Source organism: Astyanax mexicanus, chromosome 3 (genome assembly GCF_023375975.1).
Source record: "Astyanax mexicanus isolate ESR-SI-001 chromosome 3, AstMex3_surface, whole genome shotgun sequence".
In the NCBI taxonomy this organism is placed as follows: domain Eukaryota; kingdom Metazoa; phylum Chordata; class Actinopteri; order Characiformes; family Acestrorhamphidae; genus Astyanax; species Astyanax mexicanus.
The window spans coordinates 50953614-50981130 of NC_064410.1; the positions used below are offsets into that span (position 1 = coordinate 50953614).

The following is a 27517-nucleotide window of genomic DNA, read 5'->3' on the forward strand; positions in this document are numbered from 1 at the left end:
GAACTGCAATTTGTGCAGTAAAATAAATAATTGTATTTTTTATATGTATGGTGGAATATTTTTTTTTCAGAATTAAATATGAATTCCAAATTTTACAGGCTGAAAGAGGACTGGTGGACCAGGTTTTAAGAGTGTTGGTGGGCAAAACTGTTCAACCATTTCAATATTTTTAAGCATTTTCCAATAAAACTTTGAAGGATGTTTAGTAATAATACTTTATGAAAACCTCTAGTTTGTATTCTGCGTGAGTATAAGGATTTGTGTATTTAATCTCAGGCAGAAACTGTATTGGATAATATTTTATGGTGTTTGTGCTGTTTTAGGAGTTATTTTGAGTTGAGGAGTTGAGGAGATGTTTGGAGGGGTGTTTATAGGAGTTTTGTGGAGATGTTTGGAGGGGCGGGGCGGTGAGGTGATTGCCAGCTGTGGGCGGGTTGATTGAGAGACGGTCTGATACTGTGAACCCAAAGCAGTTTTATACACAGTGGTTAAATTGACATTACTGCGGTAAAACAGTGTCTTATTCAGCGGTAAACGGTTTTAACAGACCCGCGGAGACGAGTTATCTGCAGTTTTTCGGTAAGACGCCCCTTTCGGTAGCAGCATTAGCTTACTCAGTTAGGTAGCTAAGCTAGGTAACAGTTAACTGATGTTAGCAGACTTGTTAGCTAGCCAGCTCACCTAATAACGGTAACCTAGCTATGTAGCAGCTAATTATCTAGCTTAGCTAACTAGTCAAAATGGCACTGAAACGCTTTACAGCTAACAGTCATTCAGGCGGAGTGTTAAAATGCTTCACATTATGTAAGATAATATGACCATTATGCTGTAATTATTGAAAATTGTCTATCCAGCGAAGGTGTTTTTAAATGTTAACTACAGGTCACAGAGTTGAAAGCTATGGATAAGATGGTTAGTTACTGTAGTTAAGGTTAGCAGTGCTTTTAGCTAGCTGATGTTACTTGGTGTATAGCCTAGTTACCTAGTTAGCTAGATATCAATAATTTGGTCATTTTTACACATTGTAAGGAATAAATAATCTGTAAGCTTTAAGCAGAAATTTGATACATTTAACTAATTTAATTTTGAGTTTTAGACAATAGACTGTAAGGTAGGGCTGAACAGTATTAAAATAAAAGCGTATCTCGTTTTTAAAAGCAATTATATTTTTAAAGCCCCTCTAAAAATAAATATTTAGGTTGCAAAATATTTTACAAGTGTTTTTTTTCCTATACGTGTAGGTAATACATTAACCCCGTTTTCTGAAGAAAAAAATAATTTAATTTTTTTAATTGAATGGTTGAATATCTTTTTTTCAGAATTAAAAATAATTCCAAATTTTACAGGCTGAAACAGGACTGGTGGAGCAGGTTTAAACAGCACAGACTGTTCGTGGGCAAGAACTGTTCAGTTTAAAGGCTGTAAAATCTGGATTTTAGTTTTAAAAAACACCTAGTTTCTTTGTGGGCGGGTTGATTAAGAGACGGTCTGATACTGTGAACCCAAAGCAGTGTCTCTCCTCAGTCATCGTCTGTTTTATACACAGTTCCACTTTTTAATCACTTTTAGTGCTTAAATTGACATTCCTGCGGTAAAACAGTGTCTTATTCAGCGGTAAACAGTTTTAACAGACCCGCGGAGACAAGTTATCTGCAGTTTTTCGGTAAGACGCCCCTTTCGGTAGCAGCATTAGCTTACTTACTTAGGTAGCTAGTTAGCTAAGCTAGGTAACTTAACAGTTAGCTGATGTTAGCAAACTTGTTAGCTAGCCAGCTCACCTCTTAACGGTAACCTAGCTAGGTAGAGGCTAATTAGCTGGCTTAGCTAACTAGTCCTGTTAACTACAGCACAGAGTTGGAAGTTATGGGTAAGATCATAGACTGTAAATAGCTGGACAGAGCATCGTCTCTTAAAAGTAAAGCCACCACAGGTCGGGCGCCCCCTGCTGTTCGGCTGCAGAAAGCTGTGTAACTCCACCCATTCCCATAGGTTTCAATGGCAAAACAGACAACTTTCAATCACGTTTTACCTCCATTATTTAAATGTAACAGCTAGTGTAACCTCTGCTTATATTGTCAAATTTTTATATCCCCACAGAATTCGGTTTTTAAAACTTTATTCGGCCCTATTCAAAAAAGGTGTGGTTATGGTAAAAGGGCTGCTTATGGGCGGGACCAATAACAGACCGTCAGCTCCTCTCCGCCCCGCTCTGCAGTCTGTGACCGCGAGGCAGCCCTCAGGGGCGGGGTTATTTAAATGAGTAGGCAGTCTCTCCACAGCCTTTCTCCCTCCTCTGGTCTCTACTGTGCAGACTCTGGTCTCTGAATCGCCAAAATGGCGGAAGATTTTGGCTTCATTTTCATTGAATGAATGGGAACGGCGACACGGCGTCCATCTTTATATACAGTCTATGGGTAAGATAGTTAATGTAGTTTAGCAATGCTTTTAGCTAGCTGAAGTTGGATAACCTAACTATCTAGCTCATTAAAAAAATAATAATAATAAATCAATTTTTTAATCAAATGTAAATTAAACAGTAACTTGCACATCATGTTAAATTGTGATTTTTGTTTATAAGTAAAACAAAACTGAAGTTGTTGTAAAAACTAAAATCTAAATAGTAGTTGAGAATCACTAGCTAATATATTTGAGAACTATTGAGAGACACTTTTATTTATGTGTATATATATATATATATATATATATGTATATATATATAATATATATATATATATATATATATATATATATATATATATATATATATATATATATATATATATGTATATATATATATATATATATATATATATATATATATATATATATATATATATATATATATATATATATTGCTTAGCCCTACCTTACAGTCTATGGTCTAAGAGTCAAAGACTGAATTCAATCTAAAAGTAAAATTCACTTTTTCTAGCAATAGTTTAGTCATTTTGACACATTTTTGTAAGGATATGATGTGCCTTGATATTTATCAAATATATGAGCAATTCTCCATTACGATTTAGATTTTTAGTTCTTAACACAACTTATTTTTTTTATTTATAAACAAAGCACAATATAACATGATTAGCAAGCTATTGATTTACATTTAATAAAAAAAAAACATTTTTTTAAATAGCATAGTAAGAAGCCCACTTCAGCCTTACATACATCTTTCCTGTTATCTTACCTTGTCTTATCTTACATACCTGTCTTATTAAATATTTTTCAAATATATGACCTGATTACACTTTTACACTAATTACAATTTTAATTATATTAATTTAATTTAATTAACTAAAAAATGTTTTCTATTTTGAAATTAAAATTTAATTGAATTTAATTAATCAATGAATTTGATTAACATCACAAGCTAAAATCCCATCCTAACATCCCACTTCCCTAACTGTATGATGATTTAGACTACGTCATTTTTATTTAGATTGTCTTATACAGGGCTGTAAGTTTCTCTGAAAAATTTAACCTAATAACTCATAACAAATGGTAGATTATTTTATTGTCACCCTCATATCATTTTGTTCTATACTGGATTTTTTACCTAGGTACAAAAAAAATGAATCCTGATATTTAATAGGCTCATTGTCACTATTTCTATATACTTGAATAAACCAGTAGTTAGACCAATGCCTATGGTTTAAACCAGGGGTTTCCAAGCTTGTGCAAATCTCTGTCCACCAAAAAACAAAATACAGCACAACCTAATAACTTGGATTTTCTGTTTCATGTGTGTAGTGTGTGTTATTTTTATTTTCCTGGTATACTGCTATCTCTGTTGAGCAGCATTTTTGCTAGTTTCTACTTAAAATTTTTCAGCAGGTGGACCTGTAGTTTGAAATTGTAATGTATTCCCATGATAAAAGTAACTCTCTTAAACCTTTTTTAAAAATTGTTATAGATCATAAGCTGGTTTATCCTGTGTTTGTGAATCATCAGTCAACTTAATTTATTTTGTTTAATTAATAGTTCTTTATGTCCTTATGTCTTCCTTCCTAATTTTGAGGTAAACAAAGGAATGAGCCTTTTGAAAAAATATTAATATTTTTAAAACTTTTATTAGTTCAGAAGAGTAATTGTGAGAAAGTGCATATGACTACATGCTTTTTTATTTTTTTCGTTTTAGGATCATTGTCGCCCAAAAGCACAGTTGTACCTACTGTCTTCTGTTGCCCAAAACATCTGAGAAACCAGTAGAAGGTGTAGGACTTGACTGAAGAAGATCCTTGGAGGTAAGTACCTCCTCAGTTCGATACAATGTATTGTATCCACACCCAACCCACACCCCCCCCCCTCCCAACCCTCATGTCAGAGTTACAGTGCCTTGCGAAAGTATTCACCCCCCTTTACATTTTTCACATGTTGTTACCTCACAACCTGGAATTCAAATGGAATATTTGTGGGTCTGAATCATTTAATTTACAGACCATGCATACAACTTTCAACATTTAAAATTTTTTTTTATTGTGAAGCAAACAACAAATAGGACAAAATAACTGAAAACATCAGTGTGCATAACTATTCACCCCCGTAAGTCAGTAATTTGTAGAGCCACCTTTTGCAGCAATTACAGCTGCAAGTCGCTTTGGATAAGTCTCTATGAGCTTGCCACATCTTGCCACTGGAATTTTTGCCCATTCCTCTTTGACTAGGCCATTCCAATATGTTTACACGTTTCCTCTTGAACCACTCAAGTGTTGCTTTAGCAGTATGCTTTGAGTCATTGTCCTGTTGGAAGGTAAATCTCCGCCCTAGTCTCAAATCACTGACAGACGTAAACAGGTTTTGCTCAAGAATATCCCAGTTTCCAGTGCCTGCTGCTGAAAAACATCCCCACAGCATGATGCTTCCACCACCATGTTTCACTGTGGGGATGGTGTTCTTGGGGTGATGAGATGTGTTGGGTTTGCGCCAGAGATAGCGTTTTCCTTGGTGGCCAAAACGTTCAATTTTGGTCTCATCTGACCACAGTACCTTCCTCCATACAGTTTGGGAGTCTCCCACATGCCTTTTTGCAAACTCGAAACGAGCCTTCCTATTTTTGCCTGTAAGTAAAGGTTTTTTTCTGGCCACTCTTCCATAAAGCCCAACTGGAGTGTACGGCTTATTGTGGTCATATGAACAGATACTCCAGTCTCTGCTTGGGAACTCTGCAGCTCCTTCAGGGTTACCTTTGGTCTCTGTGCTGCCTCTCTGATTAATGCCCTCCTTGACCGGGCTGAGAGTTTTGGTGGGCGGCCCTCTCTTGGCAGGTTTGTTGTGGTACCATGTTCTTTCCATTTGATGATGATGGATTTGATGGTGCTCCGGGGGATCATCAGAGATTTGGATATTTTTTTATAACCCAACCCTGACTTATACTTCTCTACAACTTTATCCCTGACTTGCTTGGAGAGCTCCTTGGTCTTCATGGTGTTGTTTGGTTAGCTTAATGGTATTGCAGCCTCTGGGGCCTTTCAGAAATGGTGTGTATATACTGACAGATCATGTGACACTTAGATTGCACACAGGTGGCCTTCATTTCACTAAGCATGTGACTTCTGAAGGTAATTGGTTGCACCAGAACTTTTTAGGGGCTTCATAACAAAGGGGGTGAGTACATATGCACATGCCAATTTTCAGTTTTTTATTTTCATATTTTCTTTATATACATATATATTTTTTCTCATTTCACTTCTAAAACATAGACTATTTTGTGCAGATGCATCACATTCAATTCAGATAAAAAAAATACATACAGGTTGTAATGTAGTAAAATAGGGAAATAATCCAAGGGGGTGAATACTTTTGCAAGGCACTGTAATTATTAAAGAGAGCAAAAACGAGTGTAGCCTCAGTTCCCATAATGCCTTACATATCCAACAGCTTAAAGATTCTGTGGGGCTGGTGCACTCTTGAATGTACGGTAAATACTGAACAGTGTCAACTCCTCCTTCCCACCATACAGTGACCTCTTTACTGTTATACCCCCAACAAACGTGGTTTACTAAAAGCTATCTACTGAAATATTTTGTTAAGAATAGTGATGGGACGATACACTTTTTTTCTGCTCCGATCCGATACCGATATAAAACTGATATAAAATTGCTGATACAAATACTTTGTTTATTAATAGTACTATGATAAAGGTTATATAATGAGGCTGAAACAGACCATACAGCCCTTTGAAGAGTATACACAAGTGCAATTAATGTGAATGCATTCAAAAGTCATTTATTTGACACATTTTATATGCAGATACTCAACAGTTTCCTTTCAAATTAAATGTTTTAATTTTTATTAAATATATAAGAAAGTTCAATATTAAAAACTTTAAATATTAAATTCAGGGCATTTTTTGCAACGGTTGCGCAGGAGACATTTATTTTGACAGGTGTCATAGAGGATTAGCTGCAATAGCTAACTGCTAACCGGCGATGCTAACTCTATTTCCGAGCTGAATTAATCACTGTTTTTTAATAACTGATTGATTTCTTAGTGCTGGTTAGGGTTGGTAGGACCTGTGGTTTGATATTAGATGTGGATTATGGCTGTAGTTCACTTGAGATTTAGTTAAATTATTTATTACATTCACAATGCCGGAATGCATTTGCTAGCTAGGCTGACAGACTGCAGATCTTAATAGAGATGGCTAACGGCTAATTGGCGATGCTAACTGTATTTCCGAACTAAATTAATGACTGTTTTTTAATAACAGATAGGTATGTTTGTGCTGGTTAGTGTTTGTAGATGCTGTGGTTTTATAGGATATGTGGATTATGAGTATAGTTCACTTCAGTCTGTAGTTAATAGCTTTACAACACCAGAATGCAGCTGCTGTCAGTTCAATGCTAGGCTAGGCTAACAGACTGCTGGTGTTAATCTGTTTACCTCTCGGACGCTGACTTTATGTGTACCGTTCTGCTGTACAGCGTTTCCAAAGTTAAAACTCTCCAGATAATTTATTTAGTTTGTAGATAAACAGCTAAAGTTACTCAGTCAGCCGCAGACTGAAGCTGCTGGGAGTTCAGGGTAAACTGTTAAACTGGAATCCGAATCATTGATGCGTTTCGTGTTAACGTTACGGCGGGTTTATTGTCCAGCTCAAGCTGTGGACTGGAATATTGATTGGTACATGGATCGGCTGTAGTCACCCGATATCCGATTTGTCAAATTACGTCAATATCGGCCCGATACCGATACTGTATCGTATCGGTCCCATCTCTAGTTAAGAAACTAGGTGTTGTTTTCTGTGTTATCATGCAAAGAATCCTATTTTGGCACATTTTTTGTTATTCAAGCCAGTAATTATTGTATGAAGCTTTGTATATATGAATGTCATGTAATGTAAAAATCCCTTAAATTGGCATAGGATCAATTTAGCTCATTTACACTAGCGGTAGGTTTGAAAATGCCAGTTAAAGGTAGTCAAAAGCAGTAATTCTGTGGAATTTTGCAATATTATTCTGGTATCTTTATTTTTAATTTGTGTTCAGACCACATGTTTAGACGTGTATTGAGTGTATTGTGAACATAAGTTTAAGTGTCCTCTAGCAATACTGGAAACTGTGGTATGATTTCCCCAACAGCTGGTTTATTTAGAAGAAGAGCACATTATCAAGCACTTTCAAACACCAGAGTGTGTTCAGAGTGAAACTACACCTCTTCCTGTTCTTCTCCTGCTGCTGTTTTTGCAGCTTTCTACTTTCCTCCCAGTTCTTAAGCTGGTCTTCATGCTGCACTACAAAGAGCTGCCGCATAGTCTGCAGGTCCTCATTGGCAAAACAGAGCGATTAGCAGAGTCCTTGATCTTGGAGTTGGCGTTTAAGGATGGAGAAACGGAAAGAAATCGGCAGGCCCTTCTCATGTGCTCTGAGCTGTGGGTAGAAATGAAATATGTTGGTGAAGAGATCAAAGGACAGACAAGAAGTTCTGCTTCTTAGTCTTCATGTCCACTGGAACATAGAAATGGAAGCTGTACAGCTTGCAATCCTATAGGTTTGCCTTCTATGCAGTAGAACCTCTGAGGTGTCAGAATTTCACGCTTAAATTAGGTTAATCACAGGGAGAAAAGCATGACTTGGGTTGAACAAGTACAGTTCACTGTTTATTTCAAAAGAAACTCTATGCAGTTTGCCAACTAGCTTCTTCCACACTTTCAAAGAAACTTACGTAGTGTTCATTAGCAGAGGGTTGGCAAGATTTAAAAAACGGGCATTTCTCTGAATTAAGTTGCAGTGCAGAGCCCAATGATTCACTGCCTTCTATTCTCAAGCTTGTTTCATCCTTTCCCCTTTATCTCTCCCTCAGATGGTGAGGGGTTTCAGCATTCTGTATTCTGCCAGCCTTCTTTTTAATTGTCTTTCGAAATGGAATTCTCATCATCAATATTTCTCTGATTGTTTGTTTCCACATTTTGCTGAGAGCTGAAAACGATCACGTTTCAATACAGTTTTCAGTTTTACAGTTTTCCACTTAGCAACTGACTTTACCAAGTTTGCAGATCAAAAATATACTTAGCCAAGGAGAAGTAGTAAAAAAAAATATATCGGTTATGGGCAACGTTTTTGGTAAAACACTTCCAACTGTGGCCTGAATTCATGTCTTTTTTTTTTTTAGAGAAAACTTAAGTTATTTAAAATTAATATTCATGCTTAGCGTTGTGGTTGAACACTTATCATAAACATGAATGTTGGCAATATTCGACTTTCTGTTCATTTTTTGATTCTTTTTTTTCCTGCAGAATGATATACAGTTATTAATATAAGAAGTTAAACTATGTACAGTGGTTTAAAAAATATACATACAACCGGCCTAATATTTGGTTAAAAAAACTTTAGTTATTTACATGTTGACCAAATGCTTTGGATCAGTGCAGCCAGTGGGATTAAACTTTATAGTATGCACAAGTACCACCTGGTAGGCTATTTGTAAGGTTTAACAGATGCACATAGAAATACTCTGTAAGTGAGTGAGCTAACAAGATTATTTTTGCATGTTACAATTACACCACCACTGTAAACAAAATCTGCATGGTTACTGCATAATTAATTTTTCCCTCTCTGTGATTGGACTGCAGGAAACAGAAGAAGACCGCGTGAAGTTTAGACCTAGTTTAATTCTTTGAGTTTTTTTCTCATGCTTGGCTTGGCTGCAAATAATTATTTTTGGACAAGTCTAACAATTATTTTTTCGAACAGTCAATGACTATTTCTGCCACCCCCTCAGTTACTGACTCCTGTGAGCACAGCTTTTGTTGTTCCAATGCACGTTTTACCTCACCTACACAAGTCTGCACACCTGTGAAGGTCACTCCAGTCTCTGTCTTAACATAATGTAAGCTCCCATAGCAAATAAAAAAAAATGATTGATGAAACTTAAATATATAATAACAACAACTTGGGCTTAATAGCTTAAAATTATTAGTGTGAACTGAGTAAGTGAGCGGCCTTTACCTCCCCCATTGTGTTTTTGTCAAGCAGCACTTTGTGTAGTGCGGTGCAGTTACGAATGAATGGTTAGTCGACCAAACATTTTTATAAGTGACATTTGTCGATTATGTCAACTAATCATTTAAGCCCTTGTCCGCTTTACGAATTATTTATGTCTGGACACAGACCTCATGAGTTCTGTTTCCCTGTAGGGGTGTGTGATATTTACCAAAATCAGTATCTTGATTATGTCTGTAAATTTGACAATAATAATATTTTCATTATTCAAAAAAGTCTTTGTAGACAATTGCATACTAAATATATTAAGCAATAGAAGCAATAAGGGAAGTTTCTTTAAGGGAGGCAGGCCGACTGACCGATCACACAGTGTCAATGTCAGCTCTTGCATTTCAAACACAGCAATTAAGATATTATCATAGACAATATGTATTGCACAGCCCTATTTCCCCGTTTATTTACTAACACAAGCTAAATCCAACATTTCCCAGAAACCACGATTAAGCACCAGAAATGTAGACAATTTTTTGGCACACTTTTTTTGGTGTACTACATATTTTTAATTCTCTCGTTAAAGGTGTATATCAGTCTACACCAGAAAAACCTCCCAACATAGTCAGTGTCCATGATTAATATAAGCAAACGTGTTTAAACTGTATATTCTCAAGAAACTTTTAGCCCAACTACGGTTCAAGAAGCATTTTCCTTGGCTCCCTCCCTCAAAATCTTGGTTTGATCTCCTGTCCATGTGTATTATGTGTTGGGATGAGAGTGGATACACCACTCTCTTCCATTTGGTCATTTATGAGCTCAGCAAAAACACTCACATGACTGATGAATCAGTCTAATCCGTCACAGGTGGAGCCAGTGATACAATTTATTGCTCCCGGCACTGCCAGCGTAATTAAGGCTGAGTCAAAGGGAAATGAGAAACCCACCCAGCAAGGATTCCTGGATCTTTTCCTCTCTGGTATAGCCGCATCTCAGTCTGTGACAGGAGATGTCAATCACTGCGCTGCATTCCGAGATCTGCGCACACCCTGAGAAGCAGGCCCATTCTGACACTGAACCGTAAAACTGTCATTTGATATGTTTTGTGTACTGCGACGTTTACAGGGAGCTCATGAGGGTGGGCTCAGCAGAGAACCGCTAAATAGCTGAACGAGCCCCTTTTGTATTGTGACCAGCAAGCAAACTGACAAGCTGGAGTATTTCTATATTCAGACCACTTTAAAATGATCAGTTTCTCTGATTTTATTATTTATAAGTATATGTTTGCATAAAATTAACATTGTTGTCTTATTCGATAAACTATTGACATAATTTCTCCCGAATTCCATATAAAAATATTTAATTTTATTTTTGCAGAAAATGAGAAATGTTCAAAATATTGAAAACAAAGAATTCAAAGAAAAAACAAGTTCATATTCATTTAGAAACAACAATACTTGTTTTAAAAGTTAGAAATTAATATTTGGTAGAGTAACCTTTTTTTTTTATTTACTTATTTTATGTGTGTTGGCATGCTCTCCACCAGTCTTTCACACTGCTTTTGGTGACCTTATGAACTTTCTGTTATCTTATTCTAATGTCAGTCAGCCACTGCAGGATGACATCAAATTACCTACAAAAAAAGCAAATGGGAACTGGGGTGAAGTGCACGGAAAGATCAGTTCAAAACAGGCTTCTAGAGGCAGGGTTCAAGTCATGTAAAGTTAGAAAAAAAGGCCCCTTTTCAATGAGAAGCAACAAAGAGTTTCCAAAAGCCTATAAGGATTGGACTGTAGAGAACTGGAATAAGATCATCTCTGATAAGTCCAATTTTAAGATTTGCCCAGCACCTGGTTTGAGACCTGGTGGCATACAAGCCACAGTGTCTTACACCCAGTGTAAAACTCTTTGGAGGATCACTGATCTGGGGATGCTTCAGCAAGGCTGGAATTGGCCATTGATCAAGCCACATACAAGATTATCCTGGAGGAAACCCTGCTTTCTTCTGCTCTGGCAATGTTCCCCAACTATGATGAATGTAATTTTTCCAGCAGGACAATGCTTCATTCCACACAGCTAGGTTAATCAATGAGTGGATGAACAGCCACCAGATCAGGACCCTGTTATGGCAAGCCCATTCTCCAGACCTGTGGCCGGTTGCAGCAGTTGCGCCCATGTTTAAACATAGGATAGTTGTAATGTAAATATTTGGTAAATTCAGATTTACGCATTACTAAATCAAAACGGGTTGCACCACACTAACTAGTATAAGCGTAAGAGCTAGCGGTTACTAAGTATTTACCTACCCATGAGTAGGTGCAAGCTGTAGCTAAACCAAACAAGCAAAAGTTCATGGCTTGTTTGGACCTTCTGAGCAGGGTGATAACACTAATAATATATCTAACCCATATTATGCTATATAATAAGGCTGCATGATATTGGAAAAAGTAGCATTGCAAATGTTATTTTTTTTTTACTATATCGCGATATTAAATAATGCAGGGCCCATGAAGTCACCACCACAAACCCGAGGAAAACAGCGAAACAGTAGTAATCGGTCCTTTAATCAGGCGTTTAAATGGCTTTTTAAGAGGTAAATAAGACATTTTTTTCAGGATTCAAAGCATGAATTCAGCTGTAACTGAAAATATCTGCACAAAACTGTGCTAGACCGAGGTGCACAGCTTTCCACATGTGCGTTAACAAGCATGTGCCCAACCATGTGGATGGAAGTCATGCGGTTACCTCGTGTTTACTCCAAATATTACTATATTATTTATTACTAAAACATTTTTCTCGTATATAATAAAAATAAATTTGCTGGTTGACAACCTAATTTCCATGGCAACATGTTGATTGGCATGTTGATTTCGTCATGTAAAAGTGATAATCAATACTTTCGCTTGAGTTAGTTGTTACTACTTGACATGTCATTGATTTGTGGTGCAACCAGGTTTAGTAAAAGGATGATTAAAAACTGACTACTGGTAACTAAGGACTTGCACACAAACTTAAAAAGAAACTTGCACCAAATTGGTTCTTGCCAGCATTGAACCCCACTGAAAACCTCTGAAATATAATCAAAAGAAAGATGGATGAACACAGGCCATCAAACCACGCTGAACTGCTTGAATTTTTGCACCAGGTGTGGCATAAAGTTATCCAAAAACAGCATAAAAGTCTAGTGGAGACCATGCAAAAACGCATAAAAACTGTGATTAAAAATCAGGGTTATTCCACGAAATATTGAATTCTGAACTCTTCCTGAGTGAAAACATTAGTATTGTTTCTAAATGATTATGGCCTTGTTTTCTTTGCATTATTTAAGGTGTGAAAGCACTGCATTTTGTTCGTCATTTTGATCATTTAAAATTTTTTGGCAAATGAATGCTCTGGATGACTATTTTAGATGACACTTTGAAATTTGAGTAAAATCAACATATACACAGTTTCTAGTCACTGACTGGTCAGTAAAATGGAGGCATGCAATTTTGCATGGCCTTATCGTAAAGGTCAGCAGCAGTACAGTTCTTCCCCCTTATTCTAGAATCTGTTCATAATCATGTTGCTGTAGCGAAAGCTGTGATTGTTTTCCAGAAGTTATTGAACTTTATTTAAAATGTCCGCAGCTTCAACAGACCAAATAGTACCACGGAAAATATGTCACCTTGTAAACTTTTTGCCTAAATTACACTAAGCCTTAAGATGCCCAAATTGGTCACCCCTCTTTAGGGCATTCTAGCCAGTGCAGGTGTCTGTAATCTGACGCAACAAATGGAATTTAGTGTACTCCTCTTACTGCATTGATCTGTCCAATGATGTTACATTAGTGGCAGTTGTACTGAATGAAGGTGCAGTGGTGAATGGATAAAAAAATTGTAGCGGAAACTGGAGTTGGAGGGCAGTTTGGTAGCTTAGGTGCCTGGTAGAGGTCTGCATTTTCGTGGGACTTGCGGGTCTCTTCACAATATTGTGCAGTTTAAGATTTAATTTCAGTGTTGTGTTGGATCAGGCAGTTAACCAATCTGGTGATTGTGGGACTCGCACAGCATATGCATGTAGAGCTTTGTTAACTCCTCGAAATAACAAACATCCTACACAAAACGATAGTCATGCAGTAACTACCATGGATACATGGAAAAGAGTTAAATAACTAGTAAAAAAAAAAAAAAAAAAAAAAAAATTACAATTAATTAATTACAAAAGTCAATCACATGAACACATTGTGTTATTTGTGCTACAGAAATGGAGGAGTCAGTGATGTGTATGGTCAGTTGACTTTTTTTTATTGTTTTAGGTTTATAGAGGCTATTTATTTTGCTTTAATATGTTCTATGCTGCCTGCAGCTAAGCCAACATAAATAGATTCTATATTTTAATACACTAGCCATTTTTAGAAGTATGTGGGATTGTGGGCAGGATGGACTGAAATGTCAAAATTTTGTGTAGCAGCAGTAGTTAATCGGAGTGAGATTGTGGGGACAAAAACAGTAGATCTGTAGTGCCAGAAAATGGTGTTGGCTTCAAATAAAACCCTGAATGTGCACTTGCTGTGCGCTTAATGTCCAAGTACACTCTAGGCTAGGGCTGGGCAATGTGACATCATTAATCACAATATGAAATAAATAAATTGTTTCTCTAAGCATATCTTGGATTTCGTCAGTGCTCATTTCAATACAAAGTGTTTGATTAGTCCTGTGTAATTGGATAAAGTGCAGCTTATTAATAATAAAGAATCTGCTGCTACTAACGGTTTTTGACTGCATGTCAAACTATAATAGATGTTGTGTTGTAAAAATGGCTTTAAATAATTGTTACAATATTTTACCATATCACCCAGCCCTACCCTATATCTCTTCCCCAAACACATTGTTCCCTTGCATCTCCTAATTGTCCCATTCATAGGCTTGGTGTCCCTAAATTTCTGATGTAAAAAAAAAAAAAAAAAAAAAAAGAAATTAAAGAAAGCAAAAGCAAACACATCACCACACACTGCAACTTTTAAAGAGGAGAAGGAGAACACATTACAAAAGGAATTAGCCTTTTTTAATCTTACATTGCATTGAAAATTTACATAATAGATTCATACATTTTACAAATAATTTCTGCCATAAAAATATATTTCTTTACAAAAAACTTTTTTTTTTAGTTTTTCCTCTTTTTTATATCTATTTTTGAATGCATTAACATAGGAGGAGTACCCAGCTGTACTGCAAATATTCATCTGCTTGATTGGAAAGAGTCTGTTCCTTGTTTGTATGGGTGTCTTCTTTTATTGCAGTCAGTAAGAGGAAACAATAGGTGGCCGATCAGCTCAGACTGACAGGGAAGGGGTAGGACCTCTTGAGCAATAGGGGAGGCAAGGATCGTTTGGGTTAGGTGAGGGTTGGGGACTGTGGCGTTTCGATGACCGATGTCCGACCCACAGATTAAGTTAATGTGGAGAAAAACGGACTGACAGAACAAAGACGAGAGAAGAACAATAAGAAGCAGGAGAGAAGCAGCAGACCTGGGTCGTGTTTTTTTTTTTGGTAGGCACTGTGTAAAAAAACAGCCATGTTTAAAAGAAAAACACCAGTTTGGCAACCTATGATGGCAAGTAACTCCAGTAACTGTACAGTTTTATATGAAGTGCAATGCTGCAGAATTCCTGTGGCTGATGCTGAGCGAAAAAAAAACTGACTAAAACGAATTGATAATGAATGCAGAAATCAAACACCACTTTGTTCGATTTGGGGTGAGCTCTTGGACAGTGATGTCAGAAAAGGCTCCCTGAAGTCTGCAGCTTTCTGTCCTGCCCACAGTGAACAGCTCACCTGTGTGCAACACTGAACTCGTTTAGGTTCACTAGTATGGCCTGTTGGTTAGGGAAAATGTGATGAGAGGTACAGTACATTAGAAGGCACTGGAATGAATCTCACAGCTTGAGGGCCTGGAAGCACGGAACTGAGGTAGTCTGACCCTGCCCAAAGTGACGGTCAAGAAAGGATTAGAAAGCTAGAGCACTGGGATAAAGAACAAATTTGGCTCCAGTGCAGTTCTCTCTGTACAAGACCAAATATAGGTGGAACGACATTGCTAAACAATAATTTGACGTGATTGTGAGCAATGAATAAAAGTTGCTGCTGTTTCCTTGTGATTATCTGATGACACTGATTTGTGTATGAACTTAACAGCATTGACTAACTGCAATCAAATTGGACTCGACCGACTGGACCGTTAGCTAAGGCCAAAATCCCATATATATTTGCCCTTCATAGAGCATTCAGCAGCTTGTCAATGTCAGACTGAATCGGAACAGTGCTCCATGGCCCATATGTACTAGATATATATGATCACATTGTTGCCACAATACATACTTAACAAACATGCATGTTCAATGTTGATGTAGTCTTGAGTTTGTATAAAAATCTATGGTACAAATGCCAAGTGCATTTTCTTTTATACAAATTTCATAATTACAGTAATAAACATATTAATATGAATGACACATGATAAAAATTACCAAATTATCTTATCAAATTGTTCAAAATGCTATATATATTTAGCTGAAAAGTGATCGACCACAACACTTTCCCCACTGAAAGCATAACTCGACAGAAACTGTCAAGAGCTTCACATCTTGTCTCATCTGCAGACTTCAGGTCCAAAATGCTGACATTTGTCCCAGAGGTCATTGTGTCTTGTAACAACACATAAATACATACCAAACAATGACAGCAGTAACAAACAAAAATAAATAAATAAAAACAGAAGGAGGTAAGACACGTCGACACTCCTCTCTCACACACGCGAATTGTTAAATGCCAGCTTTTGACACACTTGGTTTTTCATTTGCTCTGGAACAAGTCACACACACACACAAACACACACACACACATTGCCTCATTGTCCAAACAAACATATAACTGTACACACTGAGAACTAAAGGCTAAGGGGCATGGCCATCAAACAGCTGAAAAACAAAACAATTTATCACCAAATAAAGAACCAACATATTGTTTTTGTCATTATGAACAGCACACTTTTTTGTATAATTTTCTTTATAAACTCTCGATAGAATCTTCTGATGCTCTCTCCCTGTGACTTCTCCCATGTGGTACATAGCACAAAAATATAGTTGGTGAATGCTCCTCGTATATATGCAGTTAGATTTACAGATCCCTTTTCCTTAAAAAAAAGACCCAGTTGAGCGTGAAGAAGCACTCACAGAGTGCAAATAGAATAGCAGAAGGACTCTCCACACTGATCCACTGTGAAGATCCAAGATTTGGGTTTTTTAGAGGCAGACTCCCAAAAAATTGTTGTAATCCATGTCCTCTGTAGACGCACATGGTCAAATCATGGTTCCTGAAGAGTGTGCTTTAAATATCAGAGGAAGGGTGACAGTGTATCTGTTGGATGTTCTCTAACAGTCTGAGAGAAATCCATCCCTGCCTCAGATGCCTTTATATCCACTCGTTTTTTCCTCCTATAAAAAAAACTGAAATCATGAAAACAGGGAAAAAAACCCAACTTTTTTCCTGCGTCCAGCAATCTTCATTATACCATTGTGCAGACTGTGTTCAAGTTGGGGTCGAATCGGACGGCTTTGCCCTCAACTGACTTTGCATTGGTGTTGTACATTGGGTTCTCAAAGGCTGCCTGTCCGTTGTTGTTTTCGTGGACTGAGCAGCCTGTGTACTGGGTTTTAGGTGTAGTCCTTTAGAAACAAGACAAAGCATGGACACAGGAGCATTAGAGACCAGCTCTAAAGAACACTTAACTGTATTAGAGAGCTAAAATACTGCAATACTCTATCACAGTAAACTAGCATGATAAACTAAACACCACTTTAATAATGACTAAGCATTTTAGCTTTTTCTTCAGTCTATTAACCACAACAATAACAATCAAAATCTTCCATTTTCCTCTTACTCATTTTATTTTCCACCTGTTTTTTTTTCTCTAGTGCCTGAAGTCAATACATAGACAAACTGAATATATAGACCAGTTTTTAAAGGCAGTACAAGCATATTAATATGACATATTAATAATTGTGTCTCAGTGTTATGTTTTTGTGGTCAGTGTAGACTGGTACACAGTATGCCTAAGCACCCCTTTAATGTATGCAATTTGCAAAAATTGTTGCTGACACGTGCAAACGCACATTGGCAATAGAATAGGGCTCACTGCAGCAGAGTAACATGACTCTATTGACACAATACCTTATGCCTAGTTGGTTAGAGAATTGAGCTGTGGAACTGTTCTTTGGAATTAGTTGGGGAGGGTCCAACATCCAGAGCAGCACTCGTCTCTGAACGCATTTTAGTAGATAATGTGAGAATGAGTTTATTTTATTCCAGGTAATTTTGGAGCATTTCTGTTTGTTCATACATCGTTTATACACATGTAAAAATGCCTCATTTGTCATGCCTAAAACGTTTTTGGTTTTTGCATAACACTAATGGAGGTCTGATGTGATTTTCTGATTACTTGGGCTCAAATATAAACATCCTTTATTCATTATGAGACTACTTTACACATTAGTGATCATAAAGTAAATCCAAAATATCATATTCTGTGTATTTCATCCTGTTATGGTGTCAAAAGTAACAATTGTGTGGATTTGGAATTATGAAAGTCTCAAGCCCTTGATTCTTTTGAAGTAGGTGTGTGCTGCAACAAATTGACTTGTACACTTACCGCTGTTTGTAGAGGTAAAAGCCAAAGCCTGCAAAAATCAGGGCGAAAAAAGGCACAAGGATTGCTATGGCCACAGAGCTACTGTTTGTACCATGTGGTGGATTTGAAGAGTTATTACTTTCTGACATGTTCAAACCTGTGAGAGATAAAAGTAAATGAAAATGTTAGAAACACTTTTGTGGTTATCCTACCACAGTAGAAGATCAAATTAAACTTTAAGCTGGGAAGGGAGTAATGCAATGTTGTGCTGATGTTGCAAGCAAAACCCTCCTCTCTAAAACAGCAACTCTTCAGGAGGAGAAAAAACCTTCTGGGTTCTCTAGTGCTTTGACCTAATTATCATGGAACTTCATGGTGTTTAGTTGAGTTGAGTGTTGGCTCCCTTAGCTGCAAAAAGGCCTTAAAGCCATACAGACATATTTTAACTTTCACTATGATTTTGTTTCTGAGCGGCAATATTAACTGGATAAAGTTTACTTTTCCCCAAATTTAGTGTATAGCCAGATAATTTCCCAAATTGATGTAGTTTATTTTTACCAAATCAAAAAGCAGTGGGAAGAGACAACATCCTTGCCTTGTTCCTCTTTGGAGGAAAACATATTCAGAGCAAGTGTCACAGAATGATTATGCATGTCTTAATATGTATTCTAATGTTTGTGAAACCATTACATTTATTAAGCTTACAATATGGAGTAATTTATGTAAATATTATGGTTAAAATGCGCAATAAAAGCATGTTCTAAAGTCACATTAAATGTAAAAAAAAAAAAAAAAAAGAAACATTTTGATAATCTACCAATTACATTTAAATAGCTAGTTTAGAGCTTCTTACTCCAAAGGAACAAAATAAAAACATTTTATTGCTAAAACTGATGGCTAAAAGTTTACAATAGTGGATACCAACATCATGGCACATAGTCTTTAAGTCACAGATATTAAAGATTATGGAATTTTAATAATGACGACAAAGTATGAAAAGGAGATACTTTACCCAGCCTTTGTAGGCCAAACTGGCCATAGTCTTTACCCTGTATAAAGCCTTGAAAGACGTATGTGGCACCATCAGGTTCTGCTGACACCTGAAAGAGGATTGGGGGGGGGGTTATATATATTATATATATATTATAATAGTTATATATTTTGAACATATAACCAATATAAACACATTCTACTGCCTGAATACCAATGGGGATTTCACAACAATACATACAGCATATAACCCATCACATAACCCTAACCAAGGTTAAGGTATCAATTGTTCAGTCTGGTTTGCAAATGTACTTGCTTAGTTGAGTTTTGGTAATCATTATTTTTTTTTTATACAACGCTTGCAGATTCAGGGGTTCATAGCTTTAGAGCTTTGTGTAGATTCCCTAGATAAAAGCCTTTTATAGTGTCTTTATTTTTAAGAGTACAGTAGATTTCACATTCAAGCAACTTTGTTGGCAGTATACTGTTAAATACATGTAACATTTAGTGTATTTGTTTATCAGCACAGTGTTCTTACAAAACCATCCAGTGACCACTGTTCCTCCTTCATCTTGCTTAGAGTGGTGGCAGAGGATGCTTTCACATCATACATGAGCAGCAACAACCTCGCTTCCTGGCTCTTGTAGACGCCTGTGATGATGAGCAGAGCACAGTCAGCCATCTCAACTCCATCAGTGAAACACAGCAGCAGGTAATATACTTCTGTTACCCACCCACTCTAATTAAAAAGGTCATTTTGAAACTGACTCATGTGCCAGGTTAATAATATTTCCCACACTGAACACAATAATAAAATCTATTGCATTCCATTGCTTCCCTAAAGCACAACCAGTTAATGCTACTCTCTTCAATTCAGTATCGCCTTAGCCCTGTGACTGCATTTCAATTATAACGTTCAGCAGGCAGGTACGTTTCTCAGATGTGCGAATGGTGCATCAGCCACTTTTCAAATCAATTACGGCTAATGGCTGGTCAGTTCCAAGTCTGATTGAAATGGCCGTGATTAATTAAGGAATGGAAAGCTTGTCAGTGTCTGCTATGTAAAGACCGCCTCAGAGATGGAAGTGATCAAGGCCGGTGAAGCAGATTAAGCTAAACAATGAGAATGTGTCAAAATTCTATCAAATAGCGTTAATATTTTATTAGAGCCCAGCAGAGAAATAGGTTTAACTTTTGTACTGAAGGATTTAAAAAGGATCATTAAGGGGAAAGCATGCACACCCTGCAAACTGATCCACACAGCCTAATTGGATTCTTTACATTAAACACAATATTTCAGTTTAATATTATAATCTGCCATGTTTAATACAGTACTCTTAATGTAAATGATTCTGCTACAATTATAAGTGTTCTAGAATAGGGGTGGGCTCAGTATGGCCCTAAAATAATATAATATTTCATGGTATTTTTACAATAACAATACTCTTGGTGATATGACAAAACATTGAATAAAAAATATTTCAAGAATACACTACTAAAAAATTGTTTTCAATTAAATTATATTATTGAATACAATATGATAGGGCACATCCCTAACTGATATTAAAAAATACTAAAATTTTCATTGGATTGTAACAGCAGTAAATAATCCAGAATGTCACGATACTAATAATGCCCTCCATATGTGCAGGATTGAAGTAAAATAAATGATACTGTCTCTAGTACATAATGAGAGCATCCCTTTTCTTTAAAAAAGCAAAAAAGTACCCCCCTCATGTGATAATTAGGGGTGGCTGATATTTAAGGGTATAATATAATTCACAATATAAAAAAATGTTGGCAATATTATTGCATACAATATGATATGTCACACCCCTATTCTAGAACCGCTTGTGTTTTTTCCTTTGATGTTTAAAAATCATTCAAACTGTACATCATCTACACCAGGTAGACCAACCTGAAAGCAGCAGCTCCATGTTGCTACTGGTTAACGTGACGTTAACTCTACCCGTGGTTGTATTAAAGCTTGTGATACTCAGAGTCATTGGTTGCTTTCTTTCTTTGTAGTTATAGGCGCCCTTCCAGATGTAATTTGGAGCAAATACATCATCTGGGACTAAGAGAAAAAGAAGTTATTTATTTAGCTTTTACAAAAAATTGCTTTTTCAAAACATTGTATTATAGCTCTATAAAACAAGAACACAGTATTTCTGTAAACAGCATAATTGATACTACAGATAGACATGCATTTGCTAGATTTAATAGAACTAAGTATCTAAGTATTGTTAAATTTTAATCCTAAAGTTGACTTTTTTTAGTGCTGTGGTGCATTTGTGTACAAAACACAATTGTTCAAATATTTTTTTATTTTATAAAATGTTTGTCTTTAAGACTGCTTCTATTCTGACTGGCTCCAGTCTATAAAAACCTCAATGTGAACTGAAGGAGCCAAACTGCTGTTTGCTGACTAGGACGATCTGTGTAAATACAACAAGCATGATAAACATTGACTGTTTTTGCACCTTAGTGTTTTTAAATATATAGTGCATAGACAGGGAAGTAAATATATAGTGCATAGACAGGGAAGTAAATATATAGTGCATAGACAGGGAAGTAACGGATAGGTCTTAAAATGTAAACAATTGTTCCATACTTCATCAACCTCATTTATTACAAAAATGTTGGTGCTTGCATTGGCATTTTACAGTAACTTTCCCATTCAAACCGGCTTTGCTTGATTTACAGTTTAAAACCTCACCCCTAATGAGTAACGATAATATGCACAAACCAGGTCACAAATAGTGTGACTAATAATAAATCTTCCTTTTTCCAATTAATTGTCCTCATAAAGACAGAGAGAGAGGACCTGACATTATATCAACTCTGATGATTTGAACAGTACAAAAAGGGCTTATCTCAGTGGAGCACTTACAACTAGCTGCATCAAACACACCAAAACTTTGTCAATTGTGTTTGGCATGCTCCTTTTTTTCCAGGGCTGCCCTTCAGCGCACATAAATGTTAGATGTGTGCTGTGTCTCGTGAAGGTCAAGCAATATGTTAGGAGACTTATCTCCCAGCTTCAGAAGAGTCTGTGAGTGGCCCGACTGCCGTGGCACTTTACTGTCAAACTGACTGGAACAACTCTCCTACTTATTAGCTGCCGCTTCCTCGAGAGGTCTCTGTCCAGAATACATCAAGGGCACCGATCGCCCGAGCTGCTGTTGCGCTGGACGGCCAAAATGCTGCTCCGGCGAGACGTTACTGTACTATTCGCTCGGAGAGGGCCCACTCGTCTTTGAAATGCAATAGTGCACGAAAAGGTCTTCCATTATTATCTCCCTTTGTCATTATGTACTTACCATTTAGCTTGGGACTTGGTGTCCCTGGGACTGGCTTAATGGGCTTCTCTGACAGCTTGGAGCCGGCTAGAATGTAAATAAATAAATGTATTAGTACAGTGTTCATTTTTCATGTTTTCATATCAAAAAGCAGATAGGCAGATAGTACTGGCAGCGCTCCTAGAATCCCACGCTGATTGCCATGCACAAGGTAGCATCTCGAAGCAGCCGCATCTCTCTCTCTTTCAAAATGAAAATTTATCAAAGGACTGCAGACGGCAGGGAGGATGACACTGCCAGTGCATCAAGCGGTACAACAAACAGCGAGAAAAGGCCTCCTCTGGTTCGGGACAGCGGCATGGGGGAAAACAAGGGGACTAGGGGGGGAATGGACCTAGTGCAGCACAGGGCGGCACGCTGCAAACTGATTTTTCTTCTTGCTGCCTTTCACATCTGTTTGTGTGTGGTAATTATGAGGAAGCCTGAGTGCAGCTGTGCACCCAGACAGCAGCACGGGCCAGGCACCATGGCAGCCATGGGAGCTGGAGGGGGAAGGAAATCACTGCGTGCTGCATATGATATCCACATCGGAAAGAGCCACATACCACATGTACACAAGTGTACTAACAACCAGTGCATGTGGGCGGAATTCATTAACTGTATGAGATACAGAGTTTTCGTCATCAGTTTGTAGTCAGTACCATCTTATTATGCCCATATTTGTGGCAAAAATGGATGCTTTTTTTTTTTTTTTTTTTTTAAAAAAGGGTCACATTCTGTGCCTATACATTTTGTTCTGTGTATATTATTTTACTTCTGTACATTACCAGATCCACTGAATTACAAGGCTGTTGAAGCTGTAATACTTATATACTAATAACAAGAACTTTCTAAATTACTTGCAACTTAATTCTGCTGCTTACATGCTTTAACATGGTGGTCAAATAGCGTCCAGCTGACAATAACAAAATCTTAATGGAAGTGTAGTCTAATTATTTCTCCTTCTGAGCTCATTAAATATTCACAAAGGAGTTCTTAAAAAAATTGTATGCACTTGACTTTTGTGCTTGTAAATAAAAAATAAATAAGGCAGAAGCTCAGGTGAAGGTGCTTGCACCAAAAAGGTGAATAATATGTTTGGTCAGAAAAACACCCCCCCCCCCCCTCCCCCCTTCTTACCAAAATGAATGCCAGTGATGGTTTAAATGTTGAATACAGATTTTTTTTTATAAGCAGTGACAGTGTCACCTTTTTACAGCCTTGTATAATGCATGCATTTTAAAGATGATTGTTATGCAGATAGTGTTTTGTGGAAAGAAAATCCATTTTTACAATTTTGCTATGTCCTGACACTCAAACAAATGAATATAATTGAAAGCATAGACTGGAACCTCTTTATACAGAATGCAATTTAAATGTAAATGCTATCTGTTACAAACAACACAACTATAATTAATTTAGTATTGTAATTGCATGTAAATAATAGAAGTAGCGTAAATGAGTAGCACAATAATAATGATTTTCAGTTTGCATACAGCAAAGAAAAGGCCTCTGCTGAACTCCTTGCATTTCACTGAATATATAAGTCAGAAACCTCTTCTAGTGTGTAACCTATATACACTTGTATAAGAGCACCATATTACGCCAGGAGGTGGTACAGTTCCCTGCCTATTAGTAAGGCAAACAAGTAAGGTACCACCACCTCTTTAGCATTCAATCAAAAGCTTAGTTTGCTCAGATGCTTTGTGCATCAGACCTCAAATAAAGCCTTCACATGTCTGAGTATCTTTTTTCATGAAAATATTTTTTTAGTGCTGCAGGTTTTTACTGACTGAAATAAACCTGTTGTTGGATAACCCTGAATACCAGAATGAAAAAGTAGGGTGGGTGAAACTAAACTGAACTTAGCTGTGGTACTGCAGTTTATCTTTGATTTGATGACTTGATTATTCTCCACATTTTACCATTAAAGTCTTTTTCTGCTCCAAAACACAAAACAACAAGTGTTTCTATTACCATTGCATTTAGTGAGAAGTGAACATGATGTTGAACTCTATAACAGCCTGATAATGTTTGAAACATTTAAGTGTAAGTATGAGTTTTGATGTACCTCTACACACAGGCATCTTCCCTGTCCATGTTCCATCAGACCGGCACACTCGATGCTCTGAACCTCCAGACAAAAAGAATCCTGTCTGGCAGGTGTAGATGAGTGTGTAGCCATAACCAGGTAGGTCCATTCCAATGACATCCACATGAGGAGGGCTCTCTGGCTGTTTACAGTTATGGGCTGCAAGTAGAAAGAAAAACATGAAGAAAGACAACTTTATTAAGCTACCAATAGCATTGGTTGCCTGTCACAACAATGAGCATTTGATGGCAAGATAGAGCACTACAAACATAATCCAGCACTTTGATGGTTCTGACACATTTCCTGGCTGCTGAGTCATTGTATTGCACTTCACACAGGTTTGTTTTTGTTTTGTTGTTTTGACAGTTGCATTAGCAACAGGAGTGCTGATTTGGATGGGCACCTTAAATTCAGACAACATAATTTGATTGTTTAGTGACAAAAGTTTAATTGTATCAAATCAAACCGCTCTTATTTATTAGTAAAAGTACAGGGTCATTTTGGATCTGTCATTATAAAAAAATGGTTCTTAGGACCCTAAGTGTATTGTAGTGGTTATACTTTCACACCAACCTTTGTTTGGTCTAAAACAAATGATGTGTAAAAGACACCTCAGATCAAAATCTGGACCAAAGGACCACTTTTCAGTCTGTCAAGCAGAACATAATCACCCATTGAACAACAAAAACCAGAAGTAAAATTAAGTGACAGGAAACACATGAATGACTGTATACAGTTGTGTTAATGATATTAGTCATTTGACAAATTAGAACTAGTCTGGATTTCTGCACATTAAGTTGGTGCTGTTCTTAACCATGAAACAAACACATGAACCTATACAAAAATGCCCTAAAACAGCAGTTTGTATTTGAATGTTTTGCATTTCATTTCATTTATATTCCCCTTTTTTGATAACACAGGCAATTCTTGGTCATGCTTAGTGCCAAAACCCACCAGATCCTCTACCTGGGCTTGGGAGACAAAGTGTGCTGGGAAAACAGCAACAGTCCCTTACACATTTCCTACCCGAGTTTCACTGCTTTCAATAAATACCATTTGCACAAACCCATTTTTTTTCTCAGTGCTCTAAAAGAAAAGCAGTCCAAATGAAGTTTGAACACTTTAGACAACACAGCCCGCTGCCCATCCACCTAGAGCCAGTCATCTCCCCTTCCTCTATCTCTCTCCTCCTCTCCATAGCCCACATCACCCATCACCATGGCCCCAGAAGCTGGTTGAGAGGGCTCGGATCATGGCAGACGTTGATGCGTCCTGGCAGGGCTGCATTGAGGAGGAGCACCTTTACCTGTCACTGGAGCGGCAGATCAAGCACCAGCCAATGCTCACTCACTCATTCTAGGAGCTCCAGTGCTACTCCACTTTGATCAAAAGTAGCCCAGATTGTGCTTTGGCTCAGCGGTCGGGACTCACTCTTTCATCTAACACTTTGATTCAACTCTTACTGATGAGTATACAAGTGGTGCGGAATCCTTTTTACGATTAAGGAAAACTTCTTGAGCAAAATGCTCCATACTCCATAATGTATAGTCTCATTACCGCACATATTACAAGTTTCAGTTGCTGGGTATTTGACTCTTAATTATTACACTATTCTGTTATATTACGTGTTTTAAAAAGACACTTTAGAACCACTGCACAACAGTATAACAATTTCAATATCAACAGGTAACCCATACTAGTACATAGGACTGCAGCAACACACACCTGGAATGGTGAGAAGCCATCTCGGTGCCCAGTTTGGTGTTGTGCTCAACCTTAGTCATAAATGTGGTGGGAGTTTGCTCAGGGTTCCAGCAGTGGCAGCCAAAAATATGAAGACTTTAGGTAAAACATGCTACATAAACAAAATATTTTGGATATACCAGTTCTTACTCGGCCCACCGGACTGTCTTCCAGTACTGTTGAGTGGGGTGGGGGGTGATTTAGAGCTAGTACTGGCTTCGTAAGTAGCCAAGTGTACTGTGTAAACAACATTAGAGGATGTAATTACCGAAATAATTGTGATTATTCCGAAAGACAAAGAATGGCATGATTATGCATAAATATACAAAAGAGCATTTAATCACAGCTATACAATTAAAATGCTGCAAACTCTGTTTCTCCCTATAGCTATCCCATTGCTCAATCTCCTAATTTTGCAAAACAATGACAGTACACTGGGGTGATGACATATGAAGCAAAATGTAATTAGCTTTTGAAATGCTTGGGCTGAATGGCAATCTGTCTTGTGAAATTGGGAGGCAGCTGTTTCCTCGTGCCAGCCCAGTCTCTCCAAGCTGTTTTAATGCCGTTGATTTTGGAGCTTGCACTGATAGGCAGACATGCTCTGAACGAGGGCTTCAAACCATGGCACCGCCCAGCTATACGCCACCATTTGACCACCTCCCCAAATCGTCTGGCCTCTCTCACATTCTCTTGTAGGTATAGGAAAACAGTCTTTCTTTCTTAATCAAGGGCACATATAGGCCCCTTAAAATCAGCAAATGTTTAAAACACCATAACCCATCTCCGCAACCATTACTGTAAAAAGTGCACAGCCTTAACCAACTTTACACACTGCAGAAAGTGTGTCATGCAAATGAAGTTTACTTCTGGTCCAATTTCATGGCACCCCATCATAAGCCTTAGGCACATTTGAACCCAATTTTAAGTACAAAGTGAGAACTAGATTACTCTGAAAGCCTAGATTTAAAGGGCAGATTTCTTATGTAATTGAGAATCAACACAGGCACCCACTGTGAAGAAAAAACAGAAAATTATCCACCTCTCAATATTCCAATAATACAAATCAATCTCTTAGCGCCTCTGAATACACATATATACAGGTGCTGGTCAACGAATTAGAATAATTTGAAATAGTGCAATCATGAAATTCTTTGAATGCATTTTTTGTGCAGAAAGCAAATCAGGTGTTCACCGCACCTGTCCTACTCGTTAGACTAATCACAGAACTCGTTACCTGGAAAAAAAATTGCTCA

The 27517-nt window shown here is 37.3% G+C and overlaps 1 protein-coding gene and 1 long non-coding RNA gene across 6 annotated transcripts in view; one reads left to right on the forward strand and one right to left on the reverse strand.

The window, feature by feature from the left end:
- Positions 1–440: 440 nt before the first annotated feature.
- On the forward strand, positions 441–27362 carry LOC111195537 (uncharacterized). Its single transcript, XR_007438083.1, has 4 exons — positions 441–579; positions 4139–4244; positions 19666–19797; positions 25719–27362. It is a non-coding gene; the product is annotated as an uncharacterized LOC111195537 (long non-coding RNA).
- The window catches only part of csmd3b (CUB and Sushi multiple domains 3b), a 524461-nt gene continuing 511399 nt past the window's right edge, over positions 14456–27517 (reverse strand). For all 5 annotated transcript variants that reach the window (XM_022683312.2, XM_049475470.1, XM_022683311.2 and 2 more), the window contains 7 exons: positions 24498–24677; positions 22409–22474; positions 21004–21162; positions 19624–19736; positions 19108–19195; positions 18117–18252; positions 14456–17133 (listed from right to left, as the gene is read on the reverse strand). In XM_022683312.2, the coding sequence (XP_022539033.2) occupies positions 16974–17133; positions 18117–18252; positions 19108–19195; positions 19624–19736; positions 21004–21162; positions 22409–22474; positions 24498–24677 (902 nt within the window). In that variant the 3' untranslated portion in view covers positions 14456–16973. The remainder of the gene's footprint in view (positions 17134–18116; positions 18253–19107; positions 19196–19623; positions 19737–21003; positions 21163–22408; positions 22475–24497; positions 24678–27517) is intronic.